Source organism: Prosopis cineraria, unplaced genomic scaffold, assembly GCF_029017545.1.
Source record: "Prosopis cineraria cultivar Desert tree isolate PC_DT_omini unplaced genomic scaffold, ASM2901754v1 PC10, whole genome shotgun sequence".
Classification (NCBI taxonomy): Eukaryota; Viridiplantae; Streptophyta; class Magnoliopsida; order Fabales; family Fabaceae; genus Prosopis; species Prosopis cineraria.
Genome location: NW_026555341.1, coordinates 10,987,048 through 11,008,582, shown reverse-complemented (window position 1 = coordinate 11,008,582; position 21,535 = coordinate 10,987,048). Strand labels below are relative to the sequence as shown.

Below are 21,535 nucleotides of genomic sequence, written 5' to 3'. Positions count from 1 at the left end.
TATGTTGAAAAAATTACAATTACTAATTTATCCTTCTAATCTAATTGTATATCCTCATTTCAAATTTAATGACCTTTAAAAATTGATTATGGCGATATTTAATAAATCATTTAAAATATTATTTGAAATTGTTAAAATTTACAGAAAAATAAACATAAATTATATTAAATAACTTCTCTCTTATTATATTAAATACCTATTTAATTATACTAGAAAAATTGATATTAGCAAGGGACAAATATGTCACCAAATGATAAAATCTATTACTATTTTCTTATTTAGTGAGAAAAAATTTTGTGTCACTAAATCCATCAAAAATTTAGTGTTGCTAATTTATGTGAGGGAAATATATCCATCAATAATTTTGTAAGGGATATAATTCATCACTAAAATAAATAAATCCATCATTATTGTTTAATTAATTAATTTTTTTGATTCCATTGTTTAAAAAATCTTATTATATTTGTCACTTTTATCATCCAACATCCGCCTCTCCTCTATTGTCTCACTTCCACGTGAGTCTCCATCCATCCACTTTGTATATAATTTCAAGAAGTGTGTCCTCTCCTGTTACGACTCCAGTTTATTTTGCCCATAACCTCCTACCCTTGCCAATGAGTTTTTTTTTTTTTTTGGGCCAAATCTTGCCAATTGATTTGGAAAAACACAATATAATATTATTTTTCAAATTTTAATATACATAGACATTCATCAACACACATGTTATTTATAATTTTTTAGGAAGTTATATTCCCCTAGTTCAAAATATATAAGCAGCCTAGTTCACATACCAATCACATTTTTATTTTCAAAAAAATATAAATTAATTTTTTATCCTTAATCCCCATTACTATAAGTGAGAAGAAATTCATAAATTCACATAAGAGTCGAGATTAATAAATATAATGGGTAAAATGAAAAAATTATACAACTACTAAATTTTCTATATTTTGGATCAAAATTATATTGAAAATTACTTATATTTTAAATTAAAAGGAGTATTTTTCAAATCAAAAATTATAAAATATGCACTAATAGAACTTTTAATCTTTAAAAAAATTACTGCATAGAAAAGTTTGACAAAGAAAAAAAGCCAAAACCTGAACAAGGTGAAAGGAACATTCTTTTCTAAATCAAATGATTATATTTATTCATTCTTTCTATTTTAAATTCATATAAATATAATTATCAATTTAATTATTTTTAAATTAAATATAATTAACATTTTCTTGAACTACTGATATATAATTACACATATTTTAATGTAATGATACAAATATTTGATAAAAAATAATAAAACACACCATTTTTAATTTAATAAATAATAATATATAATTTGTATGAAATGCATATACTTATATACTAATGCTATAATGTATCAATAATATAACTTTGACATAAAAATTACAGTCTTATATTATGTATATATATTCCGCTAACAAAATTTTCCAAATCCATTTTTATTGAAATGCAATACACTTGATAATTTAAAATTTTAATAATATAAATTTAGATTTTTACATGTGTCACATATTATTTCATTTTAGAAAATGAATATTAATGAAGGATAGCATTTTATCATTAATTTTAAAAATTTTCATAAAATAGTGACAAATATTGTGTTCGTAACAAATCTGTAACAAATTATAATATTTTCTTGATGAAAATTAGTGACAAAACCCAATCTTTCACAAAATTTGGATATTTTAATAAAATAGTGATAGATTTTTACTTCGTCATTATTTCATTACTAATTATTCTAATTAGTGACAAATTGAAAATCCATCACTAATTCCAATTTTTTCAGCAGTGTAATTAAACCACTTTTTACATGTTTGTTTGAAATATTATCTTTGTCAATTTATGTATTTATTTTTCAAATAATAAATATATAATGTATATAACTAAAAATAAAATATGAATTAATTTTTTTAGTATTTTAAATGATATTTTTGGTAACATTTAATATGAATATTTTGGTCCAACAAAAATAATTAACGATTAAGTAATGGTTTGAGTGGATGAAAATGAAAATTTTAAAGTAAAAGAGATGTTTGTGTTTTGTAATTATTGATGCTATAAGAAGTTTGTATAAATTTTTAAGGGTTAACATGTATTTTTACCTTTGAACTTTTTTTCAAGGAACAATTTTATTCTTATACTCATGAGTGGGACAATTTTTCCTTTGAACTATTTTTTTTGAAAAACAAAAAAAATCCTTCTACAAGGTACTTAGCACTCCTCAAAAAAATAATTTAAGGATAAAATTGCTCTTTGAGAAAAAATTCAGAAGTAAAAATGTACCTTAACCTACTTTTTAAAATAAAAGACATGTATATGTAATTAAAATAAAATAGAGGGATATAAATGTATTTTAATTTAAAATAAAGGTATGATGGGCTTGATTAGTATTAATATCAATATCAATAAATTAACATCAATATCACCAAGATGTGAATGGTGTTTAATGGAATATGGGATAATGATTAATTAAGATAATGAAAATTTATCTAAGATATTAGGATTATTTATTAGGGATATTTAAATAAGGATATTCTTTCATTAAAATCAAAATTTATTATTTATTTTATCATTATCTTATATATTAGTATCTTTAATATTATATTTAGATTTATGATTTGGAATTTGAATTTAAATTATTATTTTATTATTTTTAGAGCTCAATAAATAAATTTAAATTTTTTATTTATTTTTAATTTTAAGTATTATTGAATAAGAGTTTTTTAAAGTTTCAACTTTTTCCTTTCTTGTTTCTCTCTTCTTTATCTTCTCCTTTCCTCTTTTCAGTTTCACATTAGTATGGTTCTTCCATTGAACTCCATGGAAAAATACTCTGTTTAAGACACTTACCATGAAAAACACTTAACGGATGGGATATTTTTCCCTTTGCCCTAGAATGGAATGGATCAGGAGTGTGGCATAATTTGTAAATCATGTTGTTAATTAATTTTCCCTTACAAACTACATCTCCTTTGAATTTTTTTTTTAATTATATACATGTATCCTTACATTAGAGTTTATCCTTTTTCGAGTTAGGGTTAAGTATTAAAAATAGGTACATTTCCTAGCATTGGTAGAGATTTGAGTTTAAATATGCTACATTGTGAGATATCATTATTTGTCATTAGACCCACCATGTTGATCGAATTTAAATTTAATTATACAAAAAATATGTTTTTTAAATATTTTGTTTCTATTAATTGAAAATATAAATAGTATATTTTTATATTTTGAGTTTGTAGGATTAATAAGCATCATCAACATTAAATTATTGTGCAAATAGCATCCTAAATTTTAAATTTTTAAAATAGGCAAAAACTTTTCTCAATTTCTAAATTACGAGCTTTTGAAATGCCGCTGTTAAGTTGAAGAAAATAATTATTATTTTTAATGGTCAAGATAACTGCCATATTAGTGTATGACTGGCCCTCATAATTGTAAAAGTAATAACCGTTTTTTTAACTTAATAGCAATGTTTCATGTGCTCAAAATTTAAAAATTTTTAAAGTTCAAAGTTTAGAATGATATTCGCACAATAATTTAAGATTTATAATACTCATAAACCCAACTTAAATTTGAATTAACTTTAGGTAGTGTTCAGTTTGGTAAAATTGGATTTGAAATTTTGATTTAAAAGCTTATATTTCAAATTTTACTTTCTAAATTCATGTATTTAGAATTTTTTATTTGGGTACTTTGAATAACAAAGGTTGTTACTGTTAGATAATGTTTGGAGAGTATGTATGTGAAGATTTGAAATAATAAGAATTTAAAAAAGATTTTAAAGTATGAAGGAATTAAGATAAAACAAATTTTTTAGTACCCAAATAGAAGATTTGACTTAAATTTAAATTTAAATTTATATATATCCAAGCATAGCACTAGAGAAATTAATTAAAGAAAAGGACCTAACAATCAAAACATGGAAGAAAAGGGGTTGAACCATGGAAGATGAAATGCAGACTGCGAAATTTTTTTACAGATTTTTGATCTAATCATTTTTTCCAATTAATTCGCTTCTCCGAATTTTTCCTTAACTTTATCTTGCCAAACATAGTATGGAAAAACAATTAAGGTCCTTGGTGCTCTTGACTCTATAACTTGGATTTGAGGCAGATTTGCGTTCAAATAGGAAACCAAACAAGTTGGGGGAAATGAAATTCTTTAAAATGTCCATCTTGTAAACGGTAAACCAAAACTTAATCATCAAATTGTTTTAGTTTGAATAAAAGAAAAGAAAAAGAACGAATTACAAAATGAGAGAAATGATTGACCTTCATTCATTTCTCTCAAATCCTCCCTACGTTGGAGAGTACCACATATTTTTCCAATCCTAATAACTTTAATAATGACTTAATGAGCACATTCAACCCTAAAAACTGAATCATATCAACAAAATGCATGCTTGTTTTTAGTCTCAAGAAAAGCATATAAAGAAGTGATACTAATATTTATTGAGTTTATGTTTTGGGAAAAAGAGAGAAAGTGACTAGTCCTGTTTGATTTGCACAGACAAACACACACAGTATGCAGTGGAGCAGACCACCAAGAGTTAGGTTTAATGGCCTCTGTGCATACCGGGGGACCTCCATGTGTTTCATTTATTTTGCTTTATTTCATCCAATTTTTTATATTCTTTTTTAATAGTAATGAGATTAAAGAATAAGATTCTTGAACCTTGAAGCTATGAAATATCCAAGTCTGGAACCAAAAACCAGCATAAAATATTTGATAACTCTCTCTGTGACCACTATATGTAGATATTTATATTAAACAAGTTATAAAATTAAATTGAAGTGGTTTAATTAATTTCATTGTGTTTAATTAGTATGAGGGAGCGCACATGGTTAAGTAGGTGAACGAAACCTGTTGATGTTGGGTCTTGATTCTTTAGCTATTCATAAAATCTAAATATTTCTGTGTTTAATCTAAAATCTCACCAACCTCACCGAGTCACACTAAGATCAGTTAGAAAAGTGGGCTTAACTGAATTCTAATAACTCCATTAAAGTACTCATTAAGCTACCCCAGTGAGGAGCATAACGACGAGAATACAAAAAACCTACTCTTATCTCACAAGGAATCAGAAAGATAAACAGTTTCGAAACTGACCCAACTAAGATTAATATATATATTATCTCCAATTAATGTTTCTACAATAAATTTATTAATTTTAGATCACACACTTGGTAGTGAATATTCAAGGTGGGGCACCAACATAGATTGAGAAGGTGAGAATTGTAGAGAACATAACTGTATCTTAAAATTAATTCATTATCGGATAATACAAATGTGGGTTAGTTCATCAATCTCTCAAAAGTCATATAATGGATTTGTTTCACCTCCACGATATACTTGTACGTATATATTATCCCAGTGAGCTTAGCATCCACTAACCATAATACAAAGCAATGCTTATATATCCCAGCATATATAGTTAATTAATGCGAGTTTTTTTAATTAATGCCTCAAGTTACAAACGCTATTATATTGTTGTTCATGTCGTTTTATCTTGTTTGGTACTATTTCAAATTTACAATTCAAATTAAGGACATTCGATCTGAAGGTTTTTTTTTTTCTCTCCTCGTTCATTGTTATTCCATCAATTCCGTATTCACTAATTCAGTATCTGACATGATGTGCTCTTGTATATTACACATTGGTCTTGTTTGAAAAACTTGATAATCAGTATAATGACAATAAAACCTCTGCTTTTTTTATAAAAAAAAAAAAAACTGGCGAACCTCCCTGCATTTATTACAATCGGGTAAAAAATAGAGGAAATCACTCACATGTCCCAGACAAAAAAGCTAAATACAAAAATATCTCGTAAAATTATAAAATTATTCTTTTATGAAATTATCAATTACTATTGGATAATTATTAATTAGTATTACTTAGTTGTTAACTGAACAAATCTAGCTACTAGTAACTATCTAAGAATAATTGACAACATCAATATAGTAAATCGATAACTTTAGGAAAAAAAACATGGAACGTCAATGTAATTTTTTGATTTCATAGAATTTTTTTGTATTTACTTTTTTTTTGGTGGAGCTTAAGAGTAATTTTTTCAATAAAAAAAGTATGACATAGAAAATGAGCAGTGGAGAATCTATAGAGTGGAATTATACATTGTTCATTGAACTTTTCCTCCAAATCCAATTACATTTTTTGTTGGGCCAAGCACGGAACAAAGGAAAGGACGGAATTACACAAGCTGGGTGAAGAGAAGTCCACGCTCATCAATGGGCCGCAAACAAAGCTCTAAGTTTTCCATGAAATCAACAAATATCATTTTCAATAGATCTGTGTCCTAACTCTTTGAGAGCAGAGTTAGCGTAAGTTATTAATTTATTATCTCAACAAAGACTCGGCCTCGCTCCTACGATGCCTCGCTCCTCTGAGGCTCCACTACGCAGCAACAGAATTTGGACTGTTTAAATTTCATATTTTATTTTTATTAAACTAAAATAATAATAAAAATAATAAAAGTTTTAAATAAATTTGATTACTAATATAGACAGTTTGTATTTAATATTAATGATACAAATTTTTATAATGAAAATATTTTCAAAAATGTTAGTAGATAATTGTATTATTCAGAATATATTTAACAGTCAATTTAAAAAAATTATAATATTAAATTTACACTATTCATGTTAAATTTGCACTGTTTAAAGTATGTATACTTGATAATTAATTTATAAAGAATTAAATTTAAATTTAAATTATTAATATTAAATTCAGATAGTTCATGTAACCAAATTTATTAAAAACTTTTATTATTTTTATTTTTAAAATAAAAATAAAAAAAATAAAACATTAAAGAGATTAGATTCTGTTGCTGTGCAGCGAATCGGAGCGAGCCATCAGAGGAGCAAAGTCGAGTCCTCTCCTCTCAAGAATGGTCTTGACTTCAAAAACTGAACAAAACTGAACTCAATGACTTCAAAGACCTGCTATCTCTCCCATTGTATTTGGAAAAAAAAAAAAAAAATCATTTTCTAGAACTCAATGACTTCAAAAACTGAACAAAACGACCATGCTCAGAGTAAGAGGAACCGCCTTCACTCACACTTGCCTTGGCCAACGCCGCCATAGTTTCCGACGATTTCTCAAATTCATCTCTCCTTTCCACCATGAGATCATTCACCATTTTCTCCACCGCCTTCCTATCGCACATGTCCTTCATATCAAATCCTATCTTCCACACTTCACTCGCATGCCTGCTATTTATCTGTTGGTCTGCAAAGTAAGGCCAGCATATCATCGGAACTCCGGCCACCACACTCTCCAACGTCGAGTTCCATCCACTGTGCGTCATGAACCCGCCAACTGCCACGTGTACAAGTACCTCCTGTTGCGGGGCCCACCCCACCATCCACCCTCTTTCCTTTGTCCCTTCTACTAGGTCCTTCGGCAGATCATCTCCTTACTTTTCGGCCACCATGTCGGGTCGGATCACCCACAGGAACCGCTTCTTGCTGTTCACTAAACCATACCATATCTCCACGAGCTTGTCCCTTGAGATTGTGGTTATGCTTCCGAAGCTCACGTATATCACTTATTTCGGTGGCTGAGCGTCGAGCCATCTCATACAACTTCTATCCACTTCCCAGAGACTGTTCGCGACAGAGTTATGAACTGGTTCCTTTGACGAAGATGTTTTGGAGATGGAGGCCCTTTTGGAGTTCACTCGAGGGTGTAGAGGTTGGGGAAGCGAAGCCGCATCTGAGAGAGGATAGGGCCTTCTGAGTCTTCAAATATCTGTGTTGTTCGAGACACATCAATGTGTTAGAGATATTTGGCCGTTGTGGGTTCCTCGAAAGAAACTTGGGAGATCCCGACACCGAACCAAGTTTTCCATTCCAGGGATCTTGGTTATTATGCTATCCAAGTCTTCTTCACCTTCAATATTACAGTGTTATAATAATTTACAGATGATTGTACTTCAACTAATTATAATACAGCCTCCTATATTGTGAAGATCAATCAGTGTTCTTTTCAGATAAAATGCATACCTCGAATGGGAAGTTCGTTGCAATCAAAGAGCTGAGGAGCAGAAAAATAGGCCCAGAAGCAGCACGCACTGAAAGTGCGAAAATAAACGACGGGGATCCCAAGCTCTCCTCCTAGTTCGTTGGTGAGGCGTCCAAAGATCCCATCTCCTATGATACAACTGAACCTGGGTTTTCCAGAAGCTTCCATGCATAGCTCCCTCAACTGAGGCTTGGCATATAAGTTCACCTGTTTGATGTATTCCCCTAGGTTGTCTCCGCGTCGGGGATCGTCGGCGGGAAGGCCGTCGGAGAAAGTGTTGAAGTGAAGAGTGGGATAGGCGGCTAAACGAGAAGCGATGCCAGCGAAACGGAGGAGACGGTGGTGGACATGTTCTGTGTTGAGAAAGGTGACGTGAATGTCGGAAAGAGCCAGAAGCTCAGCGAGTTGAAGCATACAGTTAACGTGGCCTTGAGCTGGACATGGAAATATCAAAACAAGAGTTTCACTTTCACGCAAATCTTCTCCTCTCATCATCGACTCTCTTCTTTCTTCTCCGTTGTTTATTATCTTCTCTTTTTTGTCTCTGATCTAACATCTGAAGATACCATTGCTCCTAGAATAATGGAAGTGACCGGGAGTTTTTCAGAATGTTCCGATCAGCATGGTGCTTCTCGGCCTGATTTTGCCGAGAAACTTAACGTGTGGTCAAATAGTCGCCCCTACTACCTCGGTATCTGTGGTGTATTGTTCTGTGGCCAGATGAGGAACATGAGTCTCGAGATGTGAACGTGAAGGAATTGGTTTACCTCGTGTTATTGAAACTCGGACTGGACCGGCCGAGTCTACTCAAAAACTGGTGACCCAGTTCCTTGTTTGGTTTGAGTTTACTCTTAAACTGGTGAGGGGATGAATCGTTGTAAACCGGTCAGCCCGGGTTCAACCCGGTATAATCCGGTTAACTCGGTGGGTTGACTGGGTTAACCGGGTTTTTTTTTGAGATTTTTTTTATTTTTTATTTTTCATAGTGCTGAGTTTAGAAATAAGATAACAAAAAAAAAAGGTGAAACTAAAGTCAAAAAATGAAAAATTAAAAGTAGAGCACGCTAAGTTCAATCCAAATTTTTAGACAGCATTTAGTTCGGCCTTTCATCTGTGTCTCTCCTCTCTCGCCCTAACTTAATCAGCATCTCTTCTCTAGCTTAGTCTTTGTCTCTTTTCTAGGCTCCAGCTCTATCTCTGTCTCTTTTTCAACTCTATTTCTATCTTTGCTATCTTCATCTCTTCTTCAGCTTAGTTTCTGACTCTCTATCTCTTTTCCAGCTCAATGTCCATCTCTTCTCTATCTCCATCTCTATCTCTTCTCTAGACTTTTGAGATTGAAGAGTTGTAATTGTAATAATAGATATTTAAATTATTGTGTTTTATTACTATTAGACTTTTGAGTGGTTGAATTTGGTTGAATGTTTTTATAATTAATGTCTTTTTATTTAAATTATATTTTTTAAATCATGACCGATTTGCCACCGGTTCAACCCTCGATTCAACCCTAATTGAACCACTAACCCGTGATCCAGTGTCATGACCGGTTCAATGACCGGTCTGGTTTTACGTACCTTGGTTTCCCTGCTTCATTAGGTCATTAGAATGAAATCCAGATCAGAATTTTAATTTGAATAAGGCATATTTAAAATATTATTATATATTATATTTATTAAAATAAAAATTATAAACTAATGTTGATAATTTTTTATTTTTAATTTAATCTAGATTTAATTTAAAAAATTTAATTTAATATTAAAATTTTCATAATTAACATATGTTAATTATTTATTTTTATTTTGCACAGTTTAAGACTGTGCAGAGTGTTTCTAGTTAATCAATATATATTAATTAAAAAAATTTTAATAATAAATGGGATTAGTTAAATTAAATCTAAACTAGACTAAACTTAAAAAACTTATTAAAATTATTTTATAATTTTTATAAATATTATTTTAATAAATATAATATATAATAATACATTAAATTTGGATATTTTAAATCTTATTTTAACAATAAGTACATAATGTTCATTCTTGAGATGAGCATAAAAACTAGGCTCACACATGAAAGACCTATTTACTTACATTACTATAGTATACATTTATTTAGAAATACATTTCCTCCTGTTTTATTTATAATTCATATTTTAAAATATTTATTTAATTTTATTTATAAATTATAGTACGATTTTTTAAATAATATTTAAAAATATTTTTAAAATTATCTCTAATAAGAGAGAAAAGTAATATGAAATTACTTTTAAATTTATTATATAAGAATATATTTAAAATTTTATACGTTTTTATTTTTTTATTTATATTAATATTGATGATATTTATAAAAATAATTTATATAAAAAATTAAAGGAGTATTCAATAATACACGTGGCCTAGGGTCGGAGAGTGTACGTTCTTTTTTTGACCAACGGATTGTACGTTCATAACTCTAATAATCCATGTACCTGGCGGGTTCAGTCTCCGTAATGCGCTCATCATCCGTGGAATGAGATTTATCTGATAGTTCAGATTTTAAATATAATTTTATATTCTATTTATTAAAATAAAAATTTATAAAAATTATAAAATAATTTAAATAAAATTTTTATTTTTAATCTAACCTAAATTTAATTTAAAGAGTTTAATTTAATATAAAATTTTTTATAATTAATATATATTGATTATTCAGATGTACTCTACATAATTCAAATAATATAATTGATGTATAAATGAATTATATAGAATACATCTGAATAATTAATATATATTAATTATAAAAATTTTAATATTAAATTAATTTTTTTAAATTGAATTTAAATTAAATTAAAAATAAAAAATTTATTAAAATTAGTTTTTAAATTTTATAAATTTTTATTTAAATAAAGATAATATAAAATTATGTTTGAAATTTTCATCATTCAGATTAAAATAAAATACGTATGATCTGGATCTCATCATGTGCTCTTTGAAATGAGTTGGGAAACTAGCTCCTGTACATTGTGGGGGTTGCTTTCATTGATGTGATGTGAATGCACACCAACCGTCTGCCACCAAATTAATTAAGCAGCTGGAAAATTGACGAAAAGAATTTCTCTAATTAAATTAAAATAATAAATAAACAAAAAGACTCCAATTTTTTCTTTCTTTCTTTATGTTTTTTAAAAGGGAAAAGGACTCCAATTCATGAGGCAGCATTTGAAGAAACCCTTTCAAGTTTAAACCATTCCATCTGATTATTTGTGCTCTTCTTTACCCACAAGTCCCTCTAAATCCTATACAATATCTTTTAGATGAATTTTTTGGTCTTCAATGTAATGTCATATGGATGATTATTTATTATTATTTTTAAATTTTTCCCCTACTGTAAATTTAATTATATATCTTATCATATATTGTATGCTTTTCTTATTTTTAATGGAAGTAAAGTTAAATTTTTTCCATTATAAAATATATTTAACTATCATTCCTTAATTTTACTAGTTTTGATAAAGTAATCAAAAGCATGTGATAATAAGGATTGAATGGACTAATAAAGGTTGGCTTAATTAGTCAAGATTTTGCCCATAATTTATACATGTAGTTATGAGATCAAATTTTATTATAATGTGAGAATTTTATTATTGAAAAATTTATAAATACCACTGTTAATGCTCATCATGTTCATCGTCAACTTCAACTATCAACTATCAACTACCAACTATATTATTCAAAGCTTGTATATAGCACGCATCTAATTGGTCTTTGTTGGCTAAATTGTTATTGGTCCATTTTTTTTATTTTATTAATTGTTATCATGGTGAGATTCCATTAATTCCATGTTTAAACATAATAACCCCTTATGTGTTCACACTGTGTAGGAGCATTCACTGCTATCCGTATTTTTTCTTTCCTATGAACCAAACTATCATGCCTTTTTTTTTTTTTTATGGTTCATTAATTAATCTCTGTTGTATCAATATTCTGTGTGTCTTCCCCATGCATGGAAATACGGCTACTCTCTCTTTCTGTTTTGTATTTCAAATTGCAAATTTACGTTATATGATTCATTTCCTTTTCTTTCTTCATCATCAATCGCAACGTCTCTATTGGGTTTTTTTTTTATTCCATTCTTATCCCGTTCTAACTGGGTTTTTCTCTCCCATTTATCTTTGAATCCGCTTAACTGACCCTCTTTGATCGTTCTTCCACTGTAATGTTTCTTGAAATCATTCTCTGTAAATTCCATTTATTCTATTTTACAGTTTTAGCCCCTGTTTTTTTTTTTCCTTTTGTTCTTTATGTTCTTCTTCTCTCTTTCTTACTCTACTTTCTTCATCATCATTAATATATGGTTATATTTTTTGCCCCTGTATATTCTCTTTAAATTCTTATATTATTCTTACTGCGTCTTTTATCTTTCATTCTCACCACTTTTTTTTTTTTTTTTGCTTGCATATGTACTCGGACCGAATAACTCCTTTGAAGGAGCTTACTAATGGAGATTCCCATTGTGACATTCGCGTTTGCCTTGTGCGCCTGTTATGGAAAGACGACAAGGGTTGTCCATATAAATCATCAAAACTCTAAATGCAATAGTGTGTGGTAAGGAGGTAAGATGTTTCCCTTATGTTTGTCTTCATTTTTTTGTTCATTACTTATGATATTTCATTTATCTTATGTTTTCATCTTTTTGAAAATATTTTAGGGTAGTTACATGTGATTAATCGTCTTTGGCCGCTCCTCCATGACGGTTGTATATGCATCATTCATCATTTTGAAGTTATGTCAACAACCAATCTTGATTCTACGTAGTGGTGGAGCCAAGATTCTAAGTCAGTGCAAGTCAATACAATTTAAAAATAAATAATTAAAAAAATAATATTCTAATTTTTTAAAATTAATTATATTAGGCAAAAAATATAATAACATAAGTAAAATTATATATATTTTTATTTGGACAAAATATATTGAGATTTTCTTACCAAAAATATGTTGAAAAGGTTGATATGGAGCTTAAATTTAGACCCCCAAATATTTTTATTGAGTCTGGAGAGTACAAAAAACAAAAAATATAGGATGTAAGGTTATAAATTTCTCATAATACATGTGTAATTTTTTTCATGTGAGAGGGTGCATTTGCCCCCCTCACATGTAGTGGCTCCGCCCCTCATTCTATGTGCTGTTTAATCAAAGTTTGTTCATATACAACTATAACTTTTGTATTTTTTTTTATCTCTTGTCGATTAAAAAAAATAAAAACAAGCTCATGATTTTTAATTTTTAGTTTTTAATTTTTTTTGAACCTCAATTTATTTCTCTTATTCATTTAAAAATTTTTAAACTACTAAAATAATGAATTTTAAATATATAAATTTTAAATGTAAAATTTTAAATTTAAAATCTAAATCTAAATTCATCAATCCAAACACTATAGTTTCACTATTAAAAAAAAAGAGAATATAAAACATATATTTTTGCTAATATTTAATGGTCATAAACTGTTGAATAATTAAGTACTGAATATTCTAGGATTTTTTATTCAATGATTATTAGCCATTGAATATTCTTGATTTTTTTTAAACAATTTTTATCCTAAAACCGTTTAATATCTGTTTGAGGTTTTGAGGGGATAATTGGGAATCAAAATATTAAACAATTCTGGAGTTAGAAGCATTTGACAATACTAAATGGTTATGACGCTATAACAATTTAATATTATTAAATATAAAGCGGTTGTGTTGAGACAACCATTGCATATTGATGTACTGTTGTTTTAGTTATAATATTAAACAGTTTTTTTTTTCATAACTGTTTTATATTGCTAGTATTGTACATTACAAAATCAATATTCATTACACAAAAATAGAATTTTAGAAGCCAACAACAATTATATACCTAAAATATAAATATGAATTCCTACATAAAAGCTATTTACAACTTGAAGTTGTTTAAGTTAAATCTATTAATGAAAAAAATAAAGCTCTAAATCCTAAAAATTGATTAAGTATACATATATATCATTTATGTCAACTTTAAATATATATATATATATATATATATATATATATCTATGTCATCTATTTATTCACTATTGTTGTTTTTTGTTGATAAAGCTAAACCATACTTGAAAAATACTATGTACTAACTCTTCAGTGACTTCTTCTATTTGATCTTTAGTGGATGTGTCAGAGTATGTGTCTTTATAGTATTGCATGCAAAAACAACAACAAAAAGTTAGAGTCATATGAATTAATAACCATAGTATAATGATGAAAATGTTGACAATATATGCCTGCCTGCACACATACACCCCCACCTTATGGTATGGATGACGTAGCATTAATGGCAATGAAGTTTGAGGATGGCAAGTATAAGCATAGTGACATGAAAGAAGCCCAACACAAGGAGTAAGGAGCCCAACATTTTCAATCCAACATACCTAAAAACCCTTTACAATATATTAGAGATCCAATGACAAGAGCTCGAACTAAAATCATAAAGCAAGCCCTGTTCAATCTTGTATAAGAAGTCCAAGAGCTTAGAGAGCATTGTGACACTTCTCTCAAGCCTAAAGGAGAGCATCTTAGCATGAATAATATGCTTAAGATCCAAATTCATGAAGAGTTAAGTTTAAGAGGTGCAAACCATAGCTCGATGTAAGAAAGACTATAAGTGGAACCTCTTGTAAGTAAGAAGGCATGAAAACCTAATGAAAAGGTCAAGGGTGGCATGATTTTGAGTCCTTTATGATTCCTTGATTGTCTCTTAATTTAGTGGTCCTTTGACTTGACTTCCTTTCTTAAGGACCAAAACTAGTCATAATTTTCTATTTTGAGTCTAATCAAAGATTATAATTCATTATATTATTTTTTAAGTTTTGTAATCTCATAATTTTAGGATCACATCTCCTAAATTATGTGACTAAATATTTTCCCCTTATTTTATATTATTTTTGTTCTCTTTTTAGTGTTAGAAAATTAGAGTTTTAATTTTAAGAAATAATCTTCTTTATGAACACACACACACACACAGATATATATATATATATATATATATATATAAGGTGTGCTCCTTTTTGTAAAGGGAAGAGAAGTTGAATGAAATTATTTATTTTTGAGTTTATGACTCTTGTGAGCCTCAATGCTTCATGGTAGCACCCATGTGAGAAACGAACATCATCAAGAGCTTGATCAATTCTTATGATGTCTTCAAAGGTTGAAGTTCCTAGAAGCATCTTCTCCTTAATCATTATCTCTTTATTTATTTCATTTCTTTCTTTGTTTTTATCATAAATTTTATCTCTTTCTTTTTGTTCTTGTATTTTTGTTTTGTTTCAGGGTTCTGTCCTTAAACTAACATGATTCCACTTTCACGTCCCCTATCACATATTGTCTAGGAGAGTCCTAGTAAGAGCATGTATCCTTCATGAATTTAATGATAGCTTAACCATAATCCATTGTAGGGTCACATAATGGATAAAAAAATTAATCAGTTAATGAGATGACATGACATATGATTTAGTTGCTAACATAATTAATGATAAATGCATATACCTTTATAATAGTCTATTATGTTATTGTGTCAAAGTGACCATTATCCCTTATTAGTTGTTGAAACTATTAATTGACCTGAGTGTAATATATGACAATGGCCTTGATGTACAATAGAAAATTTGATATGAAAAATATTCAAACAAAAATTAAAGAACAAATTATATACATAAATACACGAAACTTAATCAATTTATTGATTAATAATCTCCATTATATGCGGCTTATTACTGGGATGAGCAATTTTATATCATTTTTAGAGCAATTTTATAACAAAATGATAACTAGAACTAAGAGGATAAGCAAGCATGTAACACAATGGTCGTGATCTATGAAGAAAAAAGTATAGTTCCGAGCTCCATAACAAATAAACGGAACCAAACTCTTAGAATAATGCAATATTTAATAACAAAAAACCAGGCTACCCACAGCCAAATGAGGGGAGATTAGGGGAGAAAGGAAGTGATAGAGCAACGGTGGTTAAAAGGCGAGTAATATAGTGGAGAAAAGCCCACAGCAAAACACTCAAAATTGAGAGATGAGCCATGGAGAGAAAACAACCCCACGAGTATGTGACACTACTGTCGAATAGTATCAAAATTAATAAAAACTAAATTTTACAGTAAAACGCAACCTAAATCATCTCCCCACAAGTCAATAGAATAACTATTTAAATTATAATTATGAAAAGCTAAAAAGTGAGGATTTTTTATAATAAAATTAATTAAAAAATATAAATTAAATTAAATAAATAAAGAAAATTCAACTAAAAAAATTATCAAAAACAAGCAGCGCAATCAATTACAATCCAATCACCTAAACTTAATTTTCCTCATCCACAAAATAAATTAATTTACTTAACTTTATTATTCTGGTTTTATTATATATTTTTTAAATTATCATTTAAGAATTAAATAAAAAATTAAGTTATAGATTAATTGAGATTTTCTTTAACCCACAACCTAACAACTATTCTAAGTTAGCCACACTGAAAACAAAACATGAGTAATCACCCAAGCTAGATCAAATTACTCTTACAATGCTATATCAATTAATTATAGCAAATAAAACTTCAGATGAAATTTATAGCCTAAAAATTATGCAATAAGGTTAATCTAATCAGCAATAACAGTTAAAGTATAAAACTTAAGGTAGAGAGAAGAAGAGCAAATTGAAATAAAGCTAAAATAAAATCTTCTCTAAATATAAAAAGCTCTCATTAAAGTTTAAAATTGTAGTTTATGATTGATCATACTAAAAAAATTAACTCTTTATAAAATAAAAAATTAAATAGTATAAAATGAGAAATTGACAAGTCACCGTTGGAGAAATTAAACAAAAAGATGAATCGCGACCGTTGCTACCTTGTTTTTCCCCCTTCTCTTCGTAATAGTCGTGCTTTATATATGTATATATATATATATTTGCGTCTCTTATGCCTACGGCTAAAGCAAAACTATCAATAATTTAATAAAATGATAAAATTATCGTGAATAACCCTAATTAAAAATTACACTAAATAAATCAAAATAAATTTAAATAAAATTTTAAAGATTTAATTCTTGAATTGATCTCCAAGTATGCTCATATTTTTTTATTTAAAATATTTTTTATCAATATCTTTTAAATTAAATCTAAAAAATCTTTACAAATAAGATAAAATTAAATAGCAACTGTGTTAAAATATTAAAAATATTATTTATATTTTAAAATTATAAATTTAGATAGTTAAAATTTCAAAACTGAATATTGACTAATAAAATTAAATAATATTTAATTAAACTCAATTAGTCTTAAATAAATATTTAAAAATTTAAATTAAAAAAATAAAAATATATAAAATTATTATTTATCAGCATGCATGACGACCAAAGAACAGAGACAAGAGATGAACGTAACTCAAGGCTTTTTTGGTGTGGAGGACGGTAGGGAATAGTAAAACATGGCGGCTTTTGAAGTTTCATTGGTGGGGGATTGAAAGCGAGATGACAAGTGTAATTTTTAATTTTTTCAAAACAGAATATAATGGGGTTTGGGGAGAGTAGGAAAAGCTTTTTGAACGAAAATACTAAACGGTTTCTAATAAGAAGTACTCCATCCATTTTTATATATATAAAAAAATTATATTATATGATTTAAAAAAATTAATTATTCATAATAATTATGTTTGAAAATAAAAAAATTAGACTAAAATATCTCATATTAATTAATATAAGCATATATTAATTATTTTTTATTAATATAAATTATGAAGGGTGATTTAAGAAATGTATAATAAATATTTATTGAAATAGATGATTTTACTTATATAAAAAAATAATAATTTTTTATAAATAAAAATACAAAGAGTATGTAATAAAGTAACAAAATACTTAATGATTTTGACTGGAGAACCATTTAGTATTTTGGAGACGTCATCCGCGTGGAAAGAGATAGATAACCGTTTAGTATTTGTTTAAATACAGAATGATTATTCCTGGAACCATTAAATATATTTTTTTAAAATCCTGCCTTCATTTATTAAACGGTTTTTCTTATAATCGTTTAATAAATGGCATTAAATATTGTCATATTTATAGTAGTGTTTAAATCTTATGATCTAATCCTTGCATTGTAAATTTCAATGTTTAATTAGACAATCTATTAATATTAAAAGTTATAACTAGGAGAAAGCAAACTAATTAAGTGAGAGAGGTCTTTTACTCCACGTAAGTTTCTTCAGAATCCTAAATGCATGATGTCTAAGATATATATATACCACGATAACAGGAAGAAATTAAACAAAATTATGCACAAAATCAATATCAATAATCAAGATTTTGCTAAGTAAATAATATGCACCTACTCATACCCATTAAATTACTTGGTATGTTGTTGATAACTAGGGAATATTGGTTGCAACATGATAAGTAACTTTTGAAATTAGGTACTTCCTCATATGGTAATAGTAATACTTTTTTTTTTAAATTATTTACAGATATCGTTTTATTAGAGGCAATTATATTTGAAGGATGTTAAGATATTAAATATAGACATCTCTTTTAGTAAAAATTTAAACCTTAATTTATTATTTTATGAAGAACTAGCTTTTTTTATTAAATCTAACGGCGCCCCTTTTCTATCATTGTTTACAAAAATAGAATTATACATTGGCAGGACAACCAAAAACACGCATAATTTAAATAAGGGCTTTTATTTTTTTAAAAAACATGATACAAATATCTATGGGCTCTTCACTATATCAATTGCAATACAATTTTCGGGCCCAGGCCTACAATAGAGTAAAGGAAATAATTAAACAAGCTGGGTGAAAAAACTTCTAAGCCGAAGCAAACTATAAGACGGAATCCCCATATTCTGCCGCCTTCTTATTATTTCATGAAAAGAGAGCCATCAATTTCGCGTGCCGACTTCAAGAACTGAACGAAACGATCAAAATCAGAGTACGAGGACCCACCTTCTCGTACACTCGTTTTGGCTAATGTTGCCATGGCTTGCGTCGACTTCTCAAACTCTTGCCTCCTCTCAACCATGAGATCATTCACCATCTCCTCCACAAGCTTCCTATCACACACGTCCTTCATTTCCAACCCTATCTTCCACACCTCACTCACATACCTACTGTTTATCTGTTGGTCCGCAAAGTAAGGCCAGCACATCATTGGAACTCCGGCCGCCACACCCTCCAACGTCGAGTTCCACCCACAGTGTGTCATGAACCCGCCAATTGCCACATGTGCAAGTACCTCTTTCTGGGGGGCCCACCCCACCATGCGCCCTCTCTCCTTCGTCCCTTCCACTAGGTCCATCGGCGGATCCTGTCCTTCCTTTTCGGACAGCATGCCGGGTCGGATCACCCACAAGAATCGTTTCTTGCTGTTCACCAAACCGTGCCATATCTCCATGAGTTCATCTCTCGAGATTTTTGTTATGCTTCCGAAGCTCACGTATACCACTGATTTAGGCTGCTGAGCGTCTAGCCACGTCATGCAACTTCTATCAACTTCCCAGAGACTGCTCTCGAAGGAAGGAGGCGATGTCTCCGACGACATTGTTTTGGTTGCTTTTCTGGAGTTGAGGTGCGCGTGGAGAGGGCCGAGGGCGTAGAATCTGGGAAAGTGGTGGCGAATCTGGGAGAGGACAGGTCCTTCCAAGTCTTCAAATGTGTTCAAAATTAGAGCTTGTGCTCGGAGGGATTGATGTGTCTCGAACACCACTGGCTCCAGAGGAATATGACTCTTATGATTTGCTCGAAAGAAACTCGGGAGGTCCCGACACCGAACCAAGTTTTCCATACCAGGGATACTTGTTATCATGCGATCCATGTCTTTTTCCCCTTTAAGTCTTAACCCATGTTAATATCAAATCTTTCAAAAAGTTCACCTTTGAATCTGAATGAATTCTGATAAGAGTTCTAGGGAGAAAAATACATACCTCGAATGGGCAGTTCGTTGGATTCAAATAATCTTGGAGCACAAAAATAAGCCCAAAAGCTGCAAGCACTGATGGTACGGAAGTAAACTACAGGAATCCCAAGTTCTTGTCCTACTTCGTTGGTGAGGCGTCCGAAGATCCCATCTGCTATGATGCAACTGAACCTGGGCTTTCCAGAAGCTTCCACGCAAATCTCCCTCAGCCGAGGCATGGCCATTAAATTCACTTGTTTGATTTGTTCACCTACGTAGTCTTCTTGTCGCCGGGGGTCATCGGAGGGAAGGCCGTCGGAGAAAGTCTTGAAATGTAGAGTGGGATAGGCGGCTAAACGAGAAGGGACCTCGGCGAAACGGAGAAGACGCTGGTGGATGTGCTCGGTGTTGAGAACAGTGACATGGATGTCGGAAAGAACCAGAAGCTCGGCAAGTTGAAGCATGCAGTTAATGTGGCCTTGAGCCGGACAAGGAAAGATCAAAACATGGGTTTCACTTTCTTGGTGATCTTCTCTCATGTTGAACTATTTTCTTTCTTCCCTCCCGGCGATGGTATTTTGAGAAACAGAAGTTGGCGACGAGGTGCACAAAAAGGGGGAATTGAATGGTGGATGGAAGAGAGAACACGTCATTACCGAAGTGGATGAAGTAAGGAAAATTCAAAGCTCTCCGCTTCCTTAGATATTCACACTACTGGCTTGATGGGTCCCCAGTGTGAAATTGTAGCCGTACAGAGATTAATGTTCTGTTTGGAAGAAACAATACAAGAGGGAAAAAAAATTATGAAAAAAAAAGAAAGAAAATGGCTCTTTTTTTTTTTTTTCAATTTAGATGGGGGAAAAAGGTGCAAAAAAAAAAGATAAAAAATAGAGAATGGGGTCCATCTAATTTTTCTTTCCCAAAATTTTCTCTTTTGCATGCTCTGAGATTTTGAGAGGAAAAGTTTTTTTTTCCACGAGTTACCCTCCAGGACTGTAAAACTGTCCGTACCGCTTGGGTGGCTCCGCCGCCCTACTCTCCTCCCACTCCTCCGGCCGACTCGTCCACACCCTCAGCACCCGGCCACATTGGCATCAATGGCAGCCGTTACAACTGCGTCGTGCTGTCGTCAATTTGATTCAAAGCAGGTGTTGAAGATCAAGATTGAACGGTATATGCTGATTTCAAACTTGCTTTTGAGCATTTGTGTGGCTGCTTTGGAATGAATATATGGAAGAGTTTGAACCTGGAAGAGTTTGGACAGAATATAGAAGAGTTTCGACAGATTTCAAATTTGATTCGAGCGATTTAGAATATAATATGGTGCGGCTTAGCTCTAAATAAAAAATAATAATTTATTTTATTTTATTTTAAAATATAAATACATGGAAATATAATTTTTATCAAGTGATTTGATTTTAAATATTTTATGATGTTGATTTTGATATAACATTTACCTTCAATTTATTTTTATAAAGATAATTATATAAAACTTGATGTATTCTAACATAAATACTCCCTCCATTCAAAAATATAA

The 21,535-nt window shown here is 29.8% G+C and overlaps 1 protein-coding gene and 1 pseudogene across 1 annotated transcript; both read right to left on the bottom strand.

Moving 5' to 3' along the window:
- Nucleotides 1-6,882: 6,882 nt before the first annotated feature.
- On the bottom strand, nucleotides 6,883-8,586 carry LOC129321391 (7-deoxyloganetic acid glucosyltransferase-like; annotated as a pseudogene).
- Nucleotides 8,587-18,766: 10,180 nt separating this feature from the next.
- Nucleotides 18,767-20,674, bottom strand: LOC129321753 (7-deoxyloganetic acid glucosyltransferase-like). Its single transcript, XM_054967647.1, has 2 exons — nucleotides 20,027-20,674; nucleotides 18,767-19,928 (listed from the first exon to the last, which is right to left on the bottom strand). The coding sequence occupies exons 1-2, from the start codon at nucleotides 20,535-20,537 to the stop codon at nucleotides 18,964-18,966; spliced, it is 1,476 nt and encodes a 491-aa protein (XP_054823622.1). The 5' UTR covers nucleotides 20,538-20,674; the 3' UTR covers nucleotides 18,767-18,963.
- Between the last annotated feature and the right edge of the window lie 861 nt (nucleotides 20,675-21,535).

What these genes read in the sequence shown, in the direction of transcription:
- LOC129321753 (XM_054967647.1), bottom strand. Translation starts at nt 20,537, where the DNA reads ATGAGAGAAGATCACCAAGAAAGTGAAACCCATGTTTTGATCTTTCCT. An exon ending in CAACGAACTGCCCATTCGAG is followed by an intron (nt 19,929 to 20,026) that starts GTATGTATTTTT and finishes TAAGACTTAAAG; the next exon opens with GGGAAAAAGACATGGATCGC.